General features: G+C 32.4%; 4 protein-coding genes and 1 long non-coding RNA gene across 5 annotated transcripts; 2 read left to right on the top strand and 3 right to left on the bottom strand.

Moving 5' to 3' along the window:
* Positions 1 to 820: 820 nt before the first annotated feature.
* Positions 821 to 2,739, bottom strand: LOC149497332 (11S globulin seed storage protein 2-like). Its single transcript, XM_089719136.1, has 4 exons — positions 2,396 to 2,739; positions 2,045 to 2,304; positions 1,482 to 1,961; positions 821 to 1,390 (listed from the first exon to the last, which is right to left on the bottom strand). The coding sequence occupies exons 1-4, from the start codon at positions 2,691 to 2,693 to the stop codon at positions 1,010 to 1,012; spliced, it is 1,419 nt and encodes a 472-aa protein (XP_089575262.1). The 5' UTR covers positions 2,694 to 2,739; the 3' UTR covers positions 821 to 1,009.
* A 3,343-nt stretch (positions 2,740 to 6,082) lies between these two features.
* Positions 6,083 to 6,839, top strand: LOC149497331 (uncharacterized). The gene has a single exon (XM_089719135.1). The coding sequence runs from the start codon at positions 6,145 to 6,147 to the stop codon at positions 6,691 to 6,693; it is 549 nt and encodes a 182-aa protein (XP_089575261.1). The 5' UTR covers positions 6,083 to 6,144; the 3' UTR covers positions 6,694 to 6,839.
* Positions 6,840 to 7,208: 369 nt separating this feature from the next.
* LOC149497330 (pre-mRNA-splicing factor SLU7-A-like) lies at positions 7,209 to 11,056 on the bottom strand. The gene is made up of 10 exons (XM_089719134.1): positions 10,899 to 11,056; positions 10,286 to 10,452; positions 10,080 to 10,192; positions 9,564 to 9,977; positions 9,320 to 9,459; positions 8,932 to 9,227; positions 8,279 to 8,495; positions 8,043 to 8,146; positions 7,706 to 7,774; positions 7,209 to 7,619 (listed from the first exon to the last, which is right to left on the bottom strand). Exons 1-10 carry the CDS (start codon positions 10,912 to 10,914, stop codon positions 7,545 to 7,547), a joined length of 1,611 nt encoding a protein of 536 aa, XP_089575260.1. The 5' UTR covers positions 10,915 to 11,056; the 3' UTR covers positions 7,209 to 7,544.
* A 2,010-nt stretch (positions 11,057 to 13,066) lies between these two features.
* Positions 13,067 to 13,896, top strand: LOC149497329 (uncharacterized). The gene is made up of 3 exons (XR_016320081.1): positions 13,067 to 13,183; positions 13,263 to 13,330; positions 13,707 to 13,896. It is a non-coding gene; the product is annotated as an uncharacterized LOC149497329 (long non-coding RNA).
* Positions 13,897 to 15,545: 1,649 nt separating this feature from the next.
* Positions 15,546 to 17,292, bottom strand: LOC149497328 (transcription factor MYB14-like). Its single transcript, XM_089719133.1, has 3 exons — positions 17,054 to 17,292; positions 16,742 to 16,871; positions 15,546 to 16,394 (listed from the first exon to the last, which is right to left on the bottom strand). Exons 1-3 carry the CDS (start codon positions 17,184 to 17,186, stop codon positions 15,824 to 15,826), a joined length of 834 nt encoding a protein of 277 aa, XP_089575259.1. The 5' UTR covers positions 17,187 to 17,292; the 3' UTR covers positions 15,546 to 15,823.
* Between the last annotated feature and the right edge of the window lie 4,631 nt (positions 17,293 to 21,923).

Raw genomic sequence — 21,923 nt, 5'->3', positions numbered from 1 at the left:
TTCTTTCACTTTATTGGTCCTATTTTTTTATTTTTTTTATTTTTGGGCTGTGTTGTAAAATGGAGATTCCGATGAAGAATCAAAATCCTTTATCAGTGAATTGAGAATTGACTGGAATCATTACAACAGATTTTATAATAATATCAGATATATAGGTAAACAAGTTTAATGCATGAAACATAGAATTGGTTGAATTTATCATTTGTGTACATTAATATGCTTAAATTTTAATCTAGAACATATAATATACTAAACATTTGTATTACAAATAATTTTTTTTAAAAAAAAAATTCGATGACAGCTGTAATATGTGTATTAAAGTAAATTAGTTCATTTTAAATTAATTTCTCTTAGTTTAATATTTTTCATTTAAGTAAATAAGTATATATTTCTCAATTTAAATTAAATTCTCTCTCAGTTTCTCTTTATTTATTTGTCCTTTAAGCAAATGTATATATTTCTCAATGGAGAAGGTGTTGAGAGAGCCATAAGAGCATTTTAATTGATCGGACATGTTTTTGTAATGTTTCTATGTATCATCAAGCTTTATAAAATTTCATACTTGGGTTTTTATTTATTATTATTATTATTTTTTGTTTTGTTTTTTTTTTTTTTTTTTTTTTTGAAAAGGATGGTTTTTATTGTTATAAATTAATGTTAGTGTGTTTTATATTACATGAAAGCAAGAAATTTGGGTAAAGTTTTAGAGGTCACAACTCAGAGTAACACATAGTTTTGCAACATTTGAAAGTTAATTATAAAAAGACAAGGTTTGTAGTGAATTTCCACTGTAAAGCCGATGGAATTTATATTTTATTAATTAGAAACAAAAGAAGGCCACATTTTATTGATTTCTGCAGAAGTTGAAGTTCTACATTTTTAACACTCTACAACTCTCTATACTACAATATACGACGGATCCCTTCTCTAAATTTACAAGAAGGATCTCTTAGTTGCGGCCTTGGCTAGTAGAAGCACCAATCACAATGCTATTTTAGTAGTAACTTACTTATGGTCTCCTGCTGGTGGGAGTAAACAACATGGACTGTGGATCCCTGTTCCTCTTCACTTGATGAGCTTCGCTTGGAGACATTCTGTAAGAGTTCATCAGAACATCAAGAGGCATGGCTCTCATCACTGATGTATAACCCGCCAATGGGCTCTTGATAGGCTGGCTACTTGTTTTAAATGTTACGTACTCGAACCCATTTTCTCCTGCCCTTCCAAGTGCTGCATAGAATTGAGGGATCACGAACATGTCTCCTTCTTTCACCCTTTCGTCCATTACTGTGTTTCCACTGTCATCCACAATCTGTATGTGCATGTCGCCGCGAAGAGCACACACTATTCTCTGATCGTTTATGGACCAGTGTGGGCTGTGCATTGCCCTCTGCAATAAGAGTACCATTCAAATTAATATTGTGTTAAGTTTAACCAGGATTGACTAATTAGAATTTAGATGGACATTTATGGTTATTTACCGGCAGCAGAACGCCTCGCTCAGCGCTCATGTCCATGAAACTGAGAATGGGGAGCTTTCGTTGATTTGCAAGGTGGATTCTACCAGCTTCCTTTGTGTAAAAATCAGCTTCCCTACGAGACTCAAGGTTATGTATAGTTTTCATTGTGCACATGGCTTCTTCCATTCCATTCATCCACCTCCCGCTCTGGCCGGGTCTGCTGTACGTGAACTCTTCTTCTTCTCGTTCATCAGGCACGATCGTGCGCATTTCTTTGTCGCACCTAATTATTGTTCCTCTGTTGTTTCCTGCCTGCATTCTCCTTACAATTTCTGTTGGAACATTAAAGGACTCGGCCAGTGCCTGCTCATCCAACGACCGGAAAACATTCTGGAAAGTTTCTCTTATTTTCTCAGATTTTCGTGCACGTATAGATCGAAGGGGTCTTTCAGGACTCTCTCTCTCTCTTTGTCGGGATTGGCCGCCTCCGAGCAAAAATGCCTTCCACCACATCACAAATATCAGTATAATGCTAATTAATTCTATCTTGCCTTTAATTTAACAAGGTAATATAAATTTGTTACCCTCAAGTACTGGTCGAGCTGGTTGTGCCTGTTGTTAAGATGGACAACAGTGACGGCTACAAGCTCCTCGTTACCATCATTGTAGCACCAATCAACTGCGCCATGTGGTATGGCAATGATGTCTCCACGACGAATCCTGCGAATTTTCTGGTGTGGGTCGTGTCTTGCTCCTGTTTGGCTTTCTCCTCCTCTCGATTGTTGCTCTGCGTGGAATGTTTGGGGGCATCCGCTAGGGTAGCTAAGTCCAAGCACTCCTCTACCTGTACCGTAAATTCATGATATTGAGAAATTAAAGAGAAAAAAATATCTTCGAGCGAGCTTAACCGCATAAAAATTTGATTGCTTAATTACCTTGGATGACATAAACCAAGCGAGGAGCAGGTAAAAACTTGGGCAAGGAGAGAGAGTTGGGCTGGATTCTATCTCTATAAGCGGCAACACCGGCACACTGAAACTGATCCTCCGATGGATCCCAAATCTCCGTTTCCCCACCCTCTGAGTCAATCCGATGAGAAGGTTGGGTTGTGGTAATTCTCTGGAGATGGCATTGCTGTGCTTCAGTTGGAGCTCTCGGGTCATAGAATTTAGCTCCAGCAGCAAAAGCAAGCAGAGAAAGAAGAGACAGTAAAGCAAGCTTAGTTGTAGCCATTGGAAGTGTTCAAAGAACAGTGGGAGGTGATGGGTTTGAAACGTGAAGGTCACATTTTATAGCTGGTGGATTTTGCATGGAGGCATGTCCTTATGTTGAGTAGAGTCGCCACCTTATGCTTTCAGCTGGTGACGGACTATAGTACGTGGTGGTGAACTGAACACCAAACTCTTCTTCAACCACCATCTGTCTTGCCTTCCCTGTTATTTTTATTATCTTTTTTTTTTTTTTTTGAGAAGATTATTATTAATATTATCATTATTATTATTAAGTTGAATAGAGAAATCTAACTATACATATTTATATTGTTATAAAAATTAAATACTTGTAAATTTTTATTTTTAACAATGTTATAATATTTATATTTAAAGAGAAACAAATAAAAAATAAAAAATAAAAAATAAAGGGCACGTAACTTGGCAAGAAATGTAAACTCAGTCCATTGAAATTTCAAGAACAATGGTAAAAAGCTTACTGGTGCTGGTTCAGCAACCAGTAACAAAAATACATCAACAAAGAAAAGTAAAGAAATTGGAGATAAGCTAATAATTCATTGAGTTGATTATCTCCTTATTTATGCTTTTTTTTTTCCTTAATTCAAGATTATTGCATGACGCTTAATTAATTTGCAGAGCCATCAACACAAAGCCATTGACCAACAAAGAGGGAAGTACAGTTGAGATTTGGATTAATGGAGTCAAAGAACTCAGTAGTCAAATTGAAAATCTGTGTAACAGCAAAGCAAGTATCTCCACTGTTCACTCCATAAACTGAGTCACATTCTGGTTTTGCTTTAATTCCAACTGCAGATAACATAAGAAAAAAAAAACAATTAAAATCCATTAGTTAAGAAACTTTAATTATAACAAAACGAAGTATTTATGAAGAAGAAAGACTTACTGCCAAACAATGATCGGCCTTCGGCGAAGGAGGCAATGAGGAGAAAAGAAAGAATCACAGCAAAGTAGAAAAAAATGGCAGTTTGAGTGCTAGATTTCGCCATTAATAAGTAATTATTATCTTCTTTGCTCTAATAAGCTTAATTAAGGCTTGGTTAGAAATCAATTCTCTTTTATTTTGAAGAAAACATTCTCTTAATCCTCTTATTTATAGTAAAAATATTTAGCACTAATTAATTATTTAATTAGAGTTAAACAAGAAGCCGGCTGCTGCATTTTACAGAGCTAATTTGTAATTAGTGATCGCTAAACTGATTTGGTATCATATACGGAAAGTTCAATTAAAAATTTTGACGCGGATTTCACAATAACAATGTATTTGCCGTCGTCTAAAAGAAGGATTTCTATAACTTTGTTGTGATGTTCCTAACTCCGTTTTAGAATATTTTATGTCACATTCAAATAAATAAGGAAATGTTATGACAAATTATAATTAAATAAAATTTTTAATATTTTCTCAAAGATATAATATAATATTTTATAGTAAAAAATCATTATGAATTTATTTCTCTACTGTTTTTCATTTGTGTATAAGTTGAGAGATCATGTGTGTATATATATATATATATATATATATATAAATAATGATAATAATAATAATAACAAAATGACTTCCCAATAAAATTTGTATTTTTTTGGGTAGTTCTCGAAAAAAATGTTTTATTTACCATATTATCATAACAATTCTAAAACATAAAATTATTGTTATTTTAGCACAATTTTATGTGCAAAAAGAATTGATATATTAGCTCACCTAAGAGGGCAAATATCCCTTTTTTGTTATAAATTTATTATTATTTATTTTTAGTATTGATGTATATGCACTTACTACTAAATTATATTTTGTGTGCAAATTTAATTATTTGAAAAGATGTGAACAGATGGATGTTTAATAAAGAATACAACTTTCCAAGTTCAAAAGGGGAATAAAATTAGGATCATATATATATATTCATGATCTTTATTTTTAGAATACTCGTACGCAACCGTGTATAATCTTGTTAGGTTGGAAACAAGGAAGATTCGTTTTAATCACAATTTCTTTTTTTTTTTTTTTTTTCGCGAAAAGCAAATGAGATAATATTTTTTTTATTTTTTATTTATGAGTATCTCCACTCTTTTTTTGAAACAAGACTAATGTTATTTTAATTTGTAGCTTCAATTTTTTTATAAACTGGGCAGAACCAACTCCAAAATTTAAGGAATTAATTTTAAAATTAATGGAGGCCAAATCATAAAAAATAAAAAATAAATAAAAACTTTTGAGCTTGGGAGCTGCTCCCGGTCTCTTCCTTCCTCTGTCTTGCCCATAACTGTTTTTTCATGTATGGAGTGAATCCTTAATATGAAAAAGAAAAGATATAATTCAAGATAGTTTAATCCTTGATCGCTGGATCAAGTTATTAAATCAATATTTTTGGAATGCCTTTAATTATTTCCTGGTTAAAAAGAGATTAGTCTCTTATCTAATCCGTTAAACGAGAGTGGAGAGAATATTCTTTTTAGTAAAAAAAATGCAAAATAATAGGGTCAATTAAAACTTTTTATAAAAAATTTTGTGGTAACTTCAACTTTTATTTAGATCCGTTAAATACTTAAATTTATAAAATTATAGGTGTTAAATATTTTATTTGACCAATTGAATACCTTAGATCGATTAAATATTTATTGAAAAATAAAAAAAAAATTAAATTTATGTTTCCAAAAGTTGTATTAACCACATACCAAACCATCAAACCAACATTTTTCATACAAAAAAAAAAAAAAAATTAAAATTTACTGTCTTTAGTGTAAAGATTATGAAATTGTTGAAAAAGTGAAATTCAACGTATCACAGAGTCGATTTTATAGTTCAGGTGCCACAAGATTTTTTTTTGTGAAAGTTGAAAGTTTAATTGTTAAATGATGTATTTGGGTCAAAATAACAGTATTAGAAGGGTAAGAAAGACAAACATCCAATATCCATCATAAAAATTTAGGTTGTCTAGGTATCTTGCAAACTATTTAAAGATAAAGGCTGTTCTATTTGAATGCAGAATAGACCTTCTCAGTAGATTAAATAGGCCATTTATCAAAACATTCATATGGTTTATGTATATGCTTTCTGCACAAAATTATATTACTATTAATTAAATCTACTCGTCAAAGTTAAGCGTAGAATTAGAATAATTAATCATATATATAGATTTCCCTCCTGTAATTTCAAACTAATAGCGTAAGAACTAAGCTGGTCCATGACACGGATTCTGTTTCTTAGACATCATCATCTTGGTATATTTTCTTGCATGAAATATCAAAAATAGGCTTATAGCGTAAATACCAAGCCAATCTACAAGTTGTCACCAAAGAATACGAATCACTTAATACATACATATATATAAAACAAATACAAGTTGCACCAGAGAATCTATACATTTACCTATTCTTATAATTATAAAGCACCATCTTACCACTCCCTTCACATCTCAACTAACACCACACCCACCATATCAATGTCTTGCTTGAACTTGAGGCTTCCACCAGCCAAGAAAGCATGGAAAGCCTTCACCTCGAAACTACAAAGCAAACTATCGCTCCATAAACTCCAAGACTCCAAGTCTATGAAGAAAAAATCCAAGTACAAAACCAAAACGAAAGCTATCATCAAAAGAAGGATTTTCTCTTCGTCTAGTTATTCTCTTCTTCCTTTTAAACGGCGGCGTAGAAGTGTATTTTTTCCGTCGCCTAAAAAACCGGCGCCTGTTTATATTGATAAGCTTTTTCGAGAGCCTGTTGCTGATGAGTTGGTGGCACAGCGTCTGCAAAGTGCTAAGACTGTCAAGGTTTTGGTGGACAAGCAAGCAAGTAGAGAAGATGGAAGAGGAAATGGAAGAGGCGTCGGTGAAGCAGATGATATGTGGGAATCTTTGGGATTTGCATCCCCTCAAATGAGAGGAATAGACGAAAGGGCTGAGCAATTTATTGCAAGTTTCAGAGCAGAAATGGAGGTTCAGGAGAAGATAGCCCGTGGGATATATATAGAAAACGGTAGTTCTTCGTAGCCATAGCTGCCTGTTGTTTTATCTTGGATTTTACTTTTTCCTGTTAGACAATTTTTATAGCTCTTAATAAGTTGTAAATATACTTCCAAATAATTAACTTTATGCTTGTGCGTGATAAATGATAAAAATCTTTAATTATTTGTTAATTTTTAGGGTTTTAATTTTTTGCAAGCATGCAAAACATTGATAATTTTAATTTTTATATATAAAATATTAATTTTATTTCCTACTAGTATACTTTTAAAATAATAATTTTTATATTTTTCAATTCCCTAATGAATTAATTTATCTAATTTTGCAGAATTAGAGTGTTCAATATAATAATTTAACAGATTAAAAATATTTAATATAATTTTATAAATTAAAGAATTTAATAGATCAAAATATAATTATACATTTAATATAATTAAAGAATTTAAACCTACGTGTTACTCCTACATTTGGCCATAGAAATCTGTGAATGCAATTCAATATACATGCAACTGCATATATGGTAAAGGAATGATATGCTCATCTAGACGATCTAATGGATGGCTCCATTACTACAGTTTCCTGAAAGGAACATTTGCAATATGATATATAGTACAAACCTCTAGAAGTTGATCAACAGACATCATAATCATTCTCCATTTCTCTCCATTCCAGTCATTACACAACTTTTTACAAAAATCAAAAAAACAGGGTTGTCTGCATAGACACATATTCTCATCCAAGTTGTCAGAAAGGGGAAGCTCCTCGTAATAAATAGAAGGCCCTGACAAACGGCAAGTATAGTTGGTCGGCTGCCAAACCGTGCAGCATAGCCTGAAGTAGAAATGTCTGCCTCAGAGACTGCACTGGCACATTGGAACTTAAAGGAAATCCTTCATTGGGTCATCATGACGTACACGAGCCATCCTATATGCCTCCATCTCCTCAGGAGTAACCTGTAATTGTTAACAGATTAGTTATGGAACCTAAGAAGAGGCCTAAAATTATAATCTTGCAGTAACAATGAAGGAAAAACAAAAACCTCATCATTCCACGTAACATTGTACTTGCGCTTCCTTTCATCTTTCTCTTCTTTCTTTCTTTCATTCTCCTGTACAAAATAAATATGCATACAGTTATCATTAATGTGACCTTAGCATGCAAAAACACAAATGAAGTCTATGGACAACTTCAACCGCTAGTTGACAGAACATCCAAGAAGTGAATCTCTGATCCTCACATCTTTAGTTGAGCTAATATCTCAAGTGTTTTCTGGCCACAGGTAGATTTAGAGGTTCTAAAAACCCACTCATACCATTTTGTTGGAAAAGGAAAAGGAACAAGAGCAAAAGATGATCAAAAGACGTTGGCATATTCACCTTTCTAAGGGCTTCAGCTAGTAACTTCTCATCCAAAACCAAATCATCTGGAACCTCTGTTCCCCAGGTAGCAAGCCTTTTTTCCTCAGATGGCGCCGGCAACTCTGGTGCAGGTTTTATGATACGAACACAGTTAATAACAGAAAATATAGTATCATGCATAATTAATTCCAAAAGGAAGTCCATACATCATTCAACATCAGGAATAAAATCCTAGAAAATTCTTATACACAAACCTTCAGTCGTCTCTTTGCGAGCAATATTAGCCTTCATGAGGTCTGTTGCAGCCTCAGCAGCCTTGATTCCAGCAGCACCTGTACAATAGCTGTTCCGAATAGTCTGCTTGCAGCACTTGTAGCCCCATTGATGGTCCTTCCACCATGAACCCCACACACATGTATGGTTGTTAATGAAAACATCCTCTTCATACTTGCTTTTAGGAAGTACAACCTCCTGTAAGTAGCACGTCATAATAATTGAGACAAAATATAGTCAATGTTCAGGAGAGGAGAAAAGAAAGGAGGGGAAGGGGGAGGGGGGGACAATGCCAAACATGTTCCTCTTTTTCCTCTTTCAGGGATTAAACCATAATTCATATGCACCAAATCAAAAGGTCACCTATAATAGTTCCAAAAAATACGTAGTTGCAACTACATGTAGATAACAGCACACAATTCTTCACAACTTAGGCTGAAACATAATGTCATAAACCAAAGGCCAAATTTTAAAATTAAAAAACGAAAGTTATACAATTAAGAATCTCATATCAAATTTGAAAATGATTCTAAATTCCATTTTACATGCTAAAGGCGCCCTTCCTTCCTAGCCATATCATCAAACTGAGTCAATGATTGTAACATTATAGATAAAATGTTAAACCAAATCTTACCTGCCCCTTTATGATCCGTCCAGCACGATCATATTCAACTTGTCGTTCACTTTGTCCCAGTAAAAGCTCTCTAGGAAGTTCTTCTTCATTGGCAGCATTGCCATACTTCTCCATAATTGTATCCTTCGTCCGGGTCTTCAATTTCTCCTTTATGACCTTATAATTCTTATATAGCAACTCTGCTTGGGATGGAGCTGCTTGCATGTGAATATCTTGCCCCTTATCAAATGCCTCCCAAGCATGGATGTTCAGCTGCTTGAACTCCAAAGCTTGACCACTATTCCTGTATTGATTATCTCCCTAAAGAATAATAAGAAAAAATTTTGGTCAATGTGAGAGATGACATGACGTTGCAAGTGCTTAATTTATTGTCTACATTCAATGGCACTTGCCTCATAGAACTTCTCATTTGGATCTGCATCTGGAAGAGGATCCTCACGCATTGAGCGGGTTTTGGGGTCATAATGAGCAGAGTTAACATCAAGATTTAAAAGATATTTTGCCGTATCTTCCCGAATACGCAAATTCCTGCAAAAAAGTTGGTTGCAATTTAGCAAACATCCAACATGCAACTTGGAATACATGCAAAAGCAACCAACGAGGTCATGCACAAGCAATTAAGCAGTCCTCACCTGACAGTTCCTGTGCTCCCACCACCGGTTGTTCGTACACGCTTCTCTACCTTTGCAAAGTCCATCTGTTTGGACTCATCAACCTTAGCTTCATCTACCCTCAAATCATCTTCATCATTATCTTCATCACTAGCCCCATCCTCAACATTTTGGTTACCATTTTTCTCCTCCAGTTTCTTAAGTTGTTGTTCCTTCAAATATGTCCTTCGAGCTGCCTCCTTTGCTTCATATCTTGCAACAACATGAGCATAACTTGATGTATCATATCCATTCCATCGGTCACGCTTGCCATCATAATCAAGCTCAAAAGACTCTATTTTTTCATCAGGAGCAATGTGTTTATTAGTCCACCTTGCCCCCACTCTCCGGGGTCTTTCCATGCAGGACTTTGCATCATGTGTCATGGCTCCACAACTGTAGCAAATATGCAAAGATAATTATAATCTTTATAATAATATTATATGGGAATATGCATACGTATCACAGACACACGACTTAGAGATAGAGGCCACTTACTTTTCACACGCACCCTTCCTGTATCTATCAGCTTGATACATTATTGCACCTCTGTCATACCATGATTTTGTATAATTTGGATCATTTTTCCACTTCCTTTGATGCTTCAAGCTCTGATAAGCAAATAGAGGAAAATATTGAGTCAAAAATCACACATCATATGAAAGTTATGCAAGTCATAACACCCAATGCGTCTAGCAACTTACGGGTTTCTCAGAATTATTAAGATACCAAGGAGCCGAAGACATATACTGAGGAATATGAGGATTAATCTCTTTTCCATCCTCATCAACCTCAGCAGGAGCAAGTCCCGCTTTGCGCGCTTCTTCCAATTCAATTTGCTTCCTATGATCTTCCCTAGACTTAAATGCAACTGCAAAGCCAAAATAACACACACCAACTAGTTAGCTTTTCCATACCTTATCAAATAGGTTAGCAAATAAACATCAAATCACACTAGAAAAAAGGAACTTTGAGCATGCTCTCTGTTATATAACCAATATCAATATCTATTAATTCGAGAAATCAACAACAACATCAGACTGAAAATTTTGAAACTAAGTGGGATAAATCGTTTCTCATAAATTGATGCAGATTCCAAACAAAACATTGCCAAATATTTTCGGTACTAAATCGATCAGAATTAGCTCTTTTCCACTTCAAAATTAACACTCTCATAAAGAAAACCCCAGAACATAATCTCTTATTTAATTTAAATGATTAACTGAATTGAACGGCAAATAGCGAAAGATATAAAATAAAAGAAATTGAGATATTGGAAAATTTTTTTTTAAAAAAAAAAAGTGGGGGGAGACATACCTGATGCGGTTGCCATGATTAATCGCGAAATGAGACCCTAGTGAGTACTGAAAGTTGAAACCCTAAATCGAGATTCGAGACAGAGGATAATTTCAGGGAGAAGCTATCAAGCGTGGAAGAGATCAGATTTAGAACCCGAGCTACAGATTAATTTAAATAGGTTTCCATTCTTATCCTTCTAAGGCGGTTTGAATGAGCCCATTGGACCTTCTTTCTTTATATTTAAATGACCAATACATAAATGACCTGCTCATTTAATGGGCCACAATGGTCCTAATTCGGGTTTAGATTTATCTAATCTTTAGCCCGAACTACGCTTGATCCAAAAGTTCAGTCCAAATTCATGGATCATTTTCCTGAAGTGATTGAAAATGTATAGATAGTGATGTTCTTCCAAACAATAAGAAGATTATTCAATTTACAAAGGCTAAATTTTAATACTTAATTATTAGTTGTGAATTTTTAATAGTTTAAATTATATCGCATTTTGGTTCTCAAAATTTTTTAAATATAAGAAATTTTTATATCAAAACACAAGATTTTGAAAAAACACTTTGGTGTTCTCTTATCTTGAAAAAAAATATTGGATGAGAAATCTCGAGTTTAATAATTAATAATTTAAATCTTCTTAATTAAAAATTTTAATCAATTTAATAAGAGTTACTAAATAGAAAGATTTCCTCGTGTTGTATATCACATGATATTATTTTAGCTCATTTGATCTCGAGACAAGTTAAAAAGACATTACTAACCTTGAAGCACCATGTAACACATCTCAATTTGCACTTATATAATTAACCCTCAATTATATGTAAATTGAAAATTTTATAATTAAGTTGATAAGCATATATCCACCAATATCCTGGCGAAAAGGAAAACTCAAAGCTAATGCAATATATATATATAGACAAAATAAAAAGTCAATCATCTCAACCAAATTAGCTACTGTCGTTGTCGACAACAATGGCTGCCATCAGAAACCTTATATATGGACATATATACAGTTTCTTTATCAAGTCGGTTTTTTTAGTCGAATCAGGAGGTGTAGTTCTCGAATTGTAAAAGTTTTTGATAGTCTAATAAATGTGTTTTTCAGGAATCAAACTTATATTTTCAATTTTAAGAAAATTGAAGTCGTTTAATATTCCAACTAACACCTTATTGGTCATGGATTTAACAGGAGTGAGCAAACCTGATCAATCAATTAGCCCTAAAATCAACATTCCCACAAGCAAAGTCGGTTACTTTAATTGTATTTTCTAGTCAAAATTTCTATATCACTAGCTGGCTATACTCCATTCTCTCACATGTTCAACATTGATGCTTCATAACTTCTTATCAATGGCCGAGCAGATGCCACACCACCACCCCCCTTTTTAATTAACAGTTGAGTTTTATTTCTTGTTCTTCCTTTTCAGTTCAATGCGTGTCCCATCCGCAATCTCTTGGCCCCAAAATGTCTTACGCAACTGTTATTTTCAAAGTCTAGGCAATTTTTGCTCTTTTTGTTTAACTAACTTTTCTTTTTATTTCTTTATCATTTCTCCTCTTCGATCCATTTTTTCAACCTTCTGTCCTTTTTCTTCAATTTAGAAATAGTTCAGACTAAATTGTTGGTTGAAGTGATGGTTTCAGATCAATTTCCATCTAACATGTCAGTAAGTAACAAAAACTAGTTCCTTCCGTTAGAGACGGACATAGGAAATGTGGCTTAAGAGAAAGACTGTGTATACCTGATGTATGAGCACACACCTATATTTACATTAATTATAAATAATGTTTCGATTTAAACAAAATTAATTCTAACTTTACGTCGAGAAAATGATAGAATAATAATATTTTTTTTAAAAATTTGTGACATCCTACTGAATCGAATCGTTGCATAGAGTCGAGTCGAGTCGGGCAGAACTAAAACCCGATTCGAGCCATTTAAATCCAGAGTGGAGTAGAATAGGATGTACCTTAAATAAGTAAAAGAAGTGGACTTACTTAAATAAAACAAAAAGATCAAAGTATAAGAATTAGGACTTAGTTGCACTAAACTATAAAGCTTAGATATTAAGTTGTAACCTATTGACAATTGAAGTACCATTTGGTAATTTTACACACAAAATCATTGAAATTCTAGAGCCTACCTGTGATTACCATTTCATTTTCCTTTCTTCATCCTTATCTTCATCTCCTTCCTCTCCTTTCCTCTTCCACCTTCCTTCCTCCATCAATTTTAATGGTAGTGAAGATTTTAATAGTAGTTAAGCAATAATTTCAACCTCTATTCTATCCAAGTAAGTAAATCTTCTTGAATTTCATAATTGAATCATTTGGTGATATTTTTAGAGTATTCATAAGAATTCTTATTTATAGGTGAAGTGAGTTTAAAGGTAGTAGAAAAAGGAAGCTAAAAAGAACAGCTCAAGTTTTTTAGAGTGAAGGTTTGATATCTCTTTTAATTTATCACTTTCCTTGCATGAAAACTTGTGTGGTGTGTTGATAATGAGAAAATATGTTGCTTAATGTTGAGTGAGAGAACTGGAAATGATGAGAAAGCATAGGATGAAATGGATAAATGAACAACATAATGAACAGCATAATAAATGCCATTTCACTGTAACCTTATGGAGCCATACAGTTATGGGATTGTATTATGTATAAATTATAAAAGGTGCATAATTTATACAGCATAATGAACAGCAGGTAAGATCATGAAAGTATATTGATATGTGTGATTGCATGTTTATTTATTTCTTATTAAGTTGAGATATCCACTGAGCTTTATTTGCTCAGCGAGTTACTTGTTTTAACTCGCAGATTCTAGGTCTGGACTGTAGAGAATCATCGTACAACTGCGGCAGTTCATCTTTGGAAGACCCAGTCTTCAGGGTAGCTATTCATTTTGATATTTTGGTTCTGTCTATTCTTATCATGGCATGTACCGGGCACATAGTTGGGCCCATTTCATTTTGGAAACTAATATAATATCTTGTAAATGTTAAGTACATATCTCTATTTTACTAATGTAAAAAAAAAGCAACAGCATGATTTATTATTCAACATACATAAGGATATCAGCCTGAAAGGATATAAATTCAACCAGATTGTAGCGTCTCGGCTCGGTTCATTCGAGTTAACGGGTGGACTGGGAAGGGATGTTACAAAATTTGTTCTCCACGTGAAAAGCCTATGTTATATCTTTAAGTAAAATAGCATAAAGAAACACAATTGGGCAAAAAAAATGTGTTGATTGTTGAATCACAAATTTAGCTGTTTTCTGGGAAATTTTCAATTAACAATGCATGCACTTGGTGCTATTTTGGTTTATGCCACCAATGATGTGATGGGAAGACAATAGAGTGGACATAGAGCAATCATGTAGATATTTTAGTTAATGGAAGATCATATAATTTTATAAGATATGATCCAACAAGAAAAACATGTTTCAGTAGGTAAGCATTGAGTTGATGCAATTCATTTCATTCAAATACAATGAATTTTTTACATGGGTTCAACAATATATTGGATTGATATAATTTGAGTTTGGTTATAATTAGTAAAATTAAGAAACTAATTAATTATGAAAATTAATCATTTTGAATAACTAAATTATATTATTATCTAGCAAATAAAGCGTGGTATGGTTGGTAATTTTATTTCTTTCTAAGAACATAAGAAGCGGACGGAGGTTTCAAATTTGAATCTCTTCTTATATAACTTACAATATTATTTTGCCAATTTGGCTACAGTAAATCAAAAATATTAATCAAACTTTCAGCTTTGTTTTAGACTAATAATTGAACCAAATCAAAATTTCAAATTTGTTTATATTAATAATAGAATCAAGTTAATTCCATCTTATTATTAAAAAAAAAAAAAAAGAAAGATCATTAATAGGTATTTTTGATAAATTTGATTTCAATTGAAGAATATATCAAATTTGTAAACTCATATTCATAAAGATAATTCTAGTATTGTGAAGTTAAAACTTATTAGTAAATGATATTTGCATACCTCTTTTTTTTTTTTTAATCACTAAAGAAGAATTTTTATTTAAGAATTAAATAGAAATAAACATACATATAGTAAGAACTCAAATTACCGGATTACCAAACCCAAGCCATAAGGCTTTCCCCAATACACTATATTCTATCTTAAAAAGTTAAGTGAAAACTGAATCCATACTCAATAGATACCTCGTTCATATCTAAATATATATCATTAAATTCAATGAATTGATCCAATTTATTTGTTTTTTTCGTAAAACAATTTTTAATATGATTTTGACAGACACATAACGACTAAATCAGCCGTATTAGTGAAAGAAATTAAGAGCAAAGATTTAATTATACGAAAGCTATAAACTATAATAATATTACAGGTTGATAACTTTAGATCAGTTAACGTATCCAGTGGTGCTCCTAAGTGGAGCCTACGAAGGAAGCAGACAGAGATCGGTCTGTACTGTAGTCTTATATTATAACATTTGGCTCACACCCAAAAAAGAGATGCATATAATATATTTTTGTAGTATACACAAATATATCAACTGATGATGAATTAATTTCTTTCAGTACCTTTAAATTAAATAATACAAAGTTATTAAACTTTTATTCACCAGCTGGCATACATTTTAAACACAAAAAACGCCATTACTTCAACTTAAGTTTGCTTATCTTACTGTATTAGATGTGTCTCATCCAAACGAAGTGTAATTTTTGTGTTAAATCTAAAAAGCTTTGATTATATTGTACAAATTACTAATGTTTTGTTCCAAAAAAGTACACATTTCTTCAGCAAGTTGAATATGTACGTACCAATCTAAATTATCTTCTCTTCTTAACAGTCAACAAATCTGATAGCAATGCATAATATCATTTGCCATCTGAGAGAACCAAAATTAAAAAAAGAAAATTACATCGGATAATTTTTATTCAAATTTCTGGTAATTCTAGTGATTCTCCTGCTCTTGTAAATAGGTTATACCAAAAATCCATCTCCATACTCTCATACATACTTGAGTTACAAGCATATTGGACTGGTCCACTGCCACTTCCCACCAGAGAAAACGGAATTTGCAACTGCGCCGCCGCTGGAAAATCGTCTGCCGAACTCGAATTATCACTTGACAATACTTCTGACCAAAAATTATCATCCATTTCTGGGAAATTTTCTGATGACTCAACTTTCATCGACGAAAGATTGTTTATGCCATCATCAACTGTAGTAACAGAGGAGACATCACTTGAACATTGCCGTGGCGATACTGGTCTATCTTCCGTTATACCTTGTTCATGATATCCTCCAATATTAGGTAAACTTGCCAATTCTAGTTCTGGTTTAAGTTCTTGACTGACTCTATCTGTATCAATAGACCGTTTCTTGTTTTCTTGATTTAGGTCATTACTATTATTTTGTTTCAATCTCTTCTTCAAGTGGGTATGCCATACATTCTTTATTTCATTATCTGTTCTTCCTGGTAATCTTGCTGCTATAGCTGACCATCTGCAAAAGATAAAAAAGGTCAAGTCAGGCACTTAGTTTCTTGCTTTTCAGGAATTTAAAATGGTAATATTCTTTACCTAGTCACATGATTTATTAAACCAAAGTGCATATCTTGTTTGATACCACTTCAAATTAACAATAGGTTTAAAGAAACGTGCAGTGTTTATTGTTAATTAATTAAATTAGCATATTGGGTAGTCACGACAAAGAGTATTTTGCAGAGTTCACATGCTTTTGTATTGTAATTAAATTAGTGGCAAGTTGATTAATCACACGTCGTTTTATGCATAGCATTCTCCGGTATGCATATAGATCAAGATCAGATTATTATTGATGGAAAAACATACCTATTTCCTAGCATTTCATGCAATTTGATGATAGTTTCCTCTTCATCTCTGGTGAAATTTCCACGTTTAATATCTGGTCTCAGGTAATTTGTCCACCGGAGTCTACAACTCTTTCCACACCTCAATAAACCTAAAAGATTTAATGAAAAACAAATGTTAATTATTTCTTGTTCTTGTTTTAAGAAGTTTGATTATACACATTTAATTATAGTTTTTCGATGAGTGTGCATATGCTAGTAATAGACCAAATTCGAATCCTCCACTTTCAACACTTAAAGAAGAAAAGAAAAGGAAAGAAAAGTAGTATTTTACCAGCTTGTTTGGGAAGTGCCCTCCAATTGCCATGGCCATATTGTTGAATGTAATTGATAAGTATATGATCTTCTTCAGGAGTCCATGGGCCTTTCTTTAACCCCATCTTTTCACAGCAAGGAGCTCTCACCATTTTTATAATGTATGTATTTAATTTAGTAGTGTTTGATAGTAGAGTGAGAGAGGAAATGAAATTAGTGAAACCTCTCAATGCATAGAGTAGAAATGAGGCCAAGAGGGGATATATATACACACACATAAAGAAGACAAAGTATGTGCAAATGTCCAAAAGTATATTGTGGCCATCTATTAAATATTATTTACTTTTTTGAAAAGGTCTGCACAAGCCATGGCTGATGGGAAATCTCCTTTCGTGGCTTTCCTAACTCTTTCTTTGGGTGATTTGATTGGGAGGATATATATAGTCAAATAAAACGTGGGTTTATGTCTAAAATAAGATTAGTAACTTTTTTTTTTTTTTTTCCTATTAAACTTACCTGCTTCAAGAAGTAAATCCAGGTATACTGCAGTGATAAAGTGTATGTATGATATGGTAGTAGATTCATATTTAAATTCCCTTTCCAATACTCAAACAAAAATTTAAGAAGATAAATTATTAATTACTTAAATTAAATACACGAAAGGATTAAACATAATCATAAATTTAGTGGAAGTTTAGGGTATAAAATTTGAGAACTCCAATGAATTATGTTTTTAAGGGATAATACTTCAAAAATCATACTAATTAGTATGATTTTTTAAGACACGTATTTAAAGAGCTAACCATTGAAATTGGAGAGTTGAAAAAATTATATAAATTTCGTATAAAAACGTGGAAAAGTATGAAATTTGAAGTTTTTTTTTTTGGAATTTTAAAAATTTTGAATACAACTGTGGCTAATGTGTGCAAGTGCATGAACACAATGCTGAGTAAATTGACAACTGGCCTTAGTGACTATTCTAGTATTCTTTGTCTTTTATAATTAATTAATAGTGAAAATAATACATGAAGACTTGTCAACTACACGAGCAAATTGAAAGGAATATGCATACATACGTATAAAATGCAATTTATCCATACTCTCTCCATTCTATATTAAGTGTATATTTAGATTTATTTTTCAATTTAAGTATCCTTTTAAAATAATATTATACAATAATTGTTTTGTACAAGCTTGAAATATGGAGCAAGGAAATAATATTAAAATCAAACAAGATAAGTGAAAGTATAAAAAATTATTTTCTCTGTCTTTTTTTTTTTTTTTTTATCATTTGTAGAAGATGCTTTATGTAAAATTATGCATCATTTTGAAAAGATTAAGGATTCGCTAATTAATTTGTTCTAATTATGCATCATTTTATTAATTACTATATACCCTAAATGACAAAAATTATATAATAATATAAGATTTGAAATTCAATTTTTCTCTTAAATTTTATATTGATATTATGTCAAAACTACATATACATAATACTATTATGTGGAAATTGATTGAGGTATTTAGCATAATTTTAAAATTCGAGGTGTGAAAATAAAAGGAAGTCAAAGAAAGAGGCTGAGTGGCATATAGCTATGGATATTGGAGGACAGGACAAAAATGTTGGTATCGGGTCTGTCGGGGCAGCCCGCCCATTAGGTTTAAGTGATATGTAATGTAATGATTGGTATTTAATTGATAATTTAAGGCTTGTTTTAATAAACACAAAGGTTGACAAGTCAAACCCAACTGACTTTGGTCTTTCTTTCGTTGTCTTTTCTTAAAGCTACCTCTCTTAGGTCTTGACACATCATAAGCCTGGCTCCCAATTTTACCAGAGCCGACGAGCCGCGCTTGAATATTCGGCCCGACCAATTCGGTTTTCGGGCCAGCCCAAAATTAAGTTACGGTCTCACAAAATTTTTAAAGTTTTCCAACAAAGATTCGTTAATATTTTAATTTGCATAAGAACAATTTTATGTTTAGACAGAGTTTGAGTATATATTGCTAAAATTCATGTTAATTATTATTAAATAATTCAGTGGAACGAAGCTATAAGAAATTAATTTCATAAGCGTAGACAAAAAAAAAAAAGATAAATTTGATTTCATGATAATTTGGTGGGTTTTTTTTTTTTTTCTTTGTTGTTTTCTATTTATATTTCTTAGTTAATTTGATTTAGTTTTTTTAGATTATTTCTAAAAATTTGATTTGATTCTATTTTTTTATATATAATTCAGTTTGAACTAAGGTCATGTTTGGCAACAGTTTTTTAAAAAGTTCATTTTGACAAGTCAAAATGCTAAACGTTGTTTTTTATAGTGTTCAGTAACACAGCGTGTGAATTAACTTTTAGAGGTTAAAGTAACATTTTATAAAAAGTTGACACACATGGTTTATAAAAAATCACTCAAACAGCTAATAGCTAAACTCTACTAAAACAGCTAACAATTACAAAAACAGCTAATTTTGCCGAACCACCCTAAGTGATCACCCTCATTAGTGGTAAACCTTTAATAGTGTTATTTAAATTAATTAAAGAAATAATATTGTGCAAAAAATGTCAAACATTGTAGGAGGAATATTTAGCTCTCAGTTGGCAACTTGTATCAAACCAAGTCTCATTTGACAATTACCTAAACTCCACTTAATAGTTTTTACCAAGTTTATTAGATTTGAAAGCTGTAATATACATATATATATATATATAAATTTCTGTCAACGTGGAGAAGAAAGTTTTGAAGTAAAAAAGTCTGGATAAGGGAAAAAGAAGAACAAGTGGGAATATAACAACAAGCTCTAATAATTAATTATGATGTTGATTTTCAACTTATAATGTCATAAAATTAGGTAAAAAGTTTTTTTTTTCTCCTAAAAAGAAAAAAGTTACATTCTTTAGTCCCATTAATTGTCTATTTCAAGCTTTTTTTTTCTTAATGTCGTTGTCTTGTTACATCCTTACTTTTCTTATAGTTTCAATTAAGGATAGCCTAATTACGAAAATTGTCAACAATATTGACCCAATATGTAGTTGTTTGTTGACCAAACAGTACCTTTCACAGTACAGTACTTTGTCTTGCCGCGTTGTTTGTAAATGAAATCAAAGAAAGCGAGGGTGCGAACAAAAATAATGAGAATTTATCAATTTTTGTTTTTATAATTATTTTTCATCATTTTGTTTAGATATAGTGGAGGAAGGAAAATTAACTTTTGTTTGAAAATAATAAAATTTTTATGGAAAGAAAATATTATTATCAAAAAATTGACAACCATATCCTTGTTCATTTTTAAACATAATTATTTGTAATACCTGGATAATTTAATAAAAATAACAAAAATTTTCGCTTTCTTTCATTATCTTCTCACCGAATTAAAAAGATTCGAAAAACATCGATCTAGGTAGAAAATGGTAGTATGACCATTTGAACAAACTGTTAAGTTTAAGCAGAAAAACTGATTGAACAGAAAACTCAAACAATTAGATTTTCAGTATGCATTCATTGAAATCAGACCTGTCAATATATAGCCTTACAGGAATAACACAATGATAAAAGAAAAAATACAACAGAAAAATCTTAACAATCCCAAAGAAAAGGACTTCCTAAAGAATTGGACTTTTATTTAATAGAACCAAATAAACAGCTCCTAACATTCCCTCCCTTAAACTTATTCTTCTTTAGACAAGAATCAGTTTAAGTCTGAAACATCACACACACCAAGTTTCTTGCGCAATTTCTGAAATGCTTCCAACTTGAGAGGCTTTGTAAATAAATCAGCAAGTTGATCATGAGTGCCACAAAACAATAAGTTAATTGTTCCTTCTTTGGTAAGATCTCTAAGAAAATGAAACCTTACTTTGATATGCTTAGAACGTCCATGTAAAACTGGGTTTTTTGACAGTTTGATAGTTGAAGCATTATCACACATAAGTTTTGTTCCTTCCACTTGTAAATGTCCAATCTCTCTAAGTATTCTTCTCATCCAGACAGCTTGACATGCACACGCAGCGGCGGCAACAAATTCGGCTTCTGTGGTTGATAAGGTGACTATAGGTTGTTTTCTAGATGACCAAACTACTACTTCTTCACTCATCATAAACACATAGCCCGAAGTACTTTTGCTGTCTTCCATATTGCCGGCATAATCACTATCAGTGAAACCAATCAATTTACTAATTCCGCCCCTTTTATAAAACACACCAAAATTAACTATGCCTTTCAAGTACCTCAAAACTCTTTTCGCTGCTGCAAAGTGCAGTTGCGTTGGGCAAGCCATAAAATGACTTATTAAGCTTACCACAAACATTAGGTCAGGATGAGTGGCAGTAAGGTACATCAGACTTCCCATAATCTGCTTGTAAAGAGTTGCATCCACCTTGACACCATTTTCATCTTTACTGATTTTTTGTCCAGGAACAATAAGATTACAAACAGAGTTGAAATTCTCTACCTCAAATCGCTTCAAAACCTCAACAGCATATTTCCTTTGACATATAAAAATGCCATCTGAACGTTGTATGACTTTAATTCCGAGAAAAAACCTCATTTGACCCAGATCAGTCATATCAAATTCCCTTTTCATAGAACATTTGAACTCTCCCAACAATAGTTCATCATTACTGGTAAACAATAAATCATCAACGTACACACTTACAATAAGAATTTTACCTCCCTTCCTTTTAACAAAGAGTGTGTGTTGACTAGAACTGCTTTCGAATCCTTCCTTGATGAAGTAGGCTTCAATTCGGCTAAACCAGGCTCTAGGTGCCTGTTTCAACCCGTAGAGAGCCTTGTTAAGTTTGTATACCAGCTGCTCATTCCCTCTCTTGACATAGCCTTTTGGTTGTTCTACAAAAACATCTTCTTTCAGTTCTCCATGTAAAAGGGCTGATT

Source organism: Jatropha curcas, chromosome 3 (genome assembly GCF_041381405.1).
Source record: "Jatropha curcas cultivar XTBG-Jc1 chromosome 3, XTBG_Jcur_1.0, whole genome shotgun sequence".
NCBI classification, from domain to species: domain Eukaryota; kingdom Viridiplantae; phylum Streptophyta; class Magnoliopsida; order Malpighiales; family Euphorbiaceae; genus Jatropha; species Jatropha curcas.
Note: the sequence above shows the minus strand (reverse complement) of the source record. Positions and strands in the feature narration are given on the sequence as shown.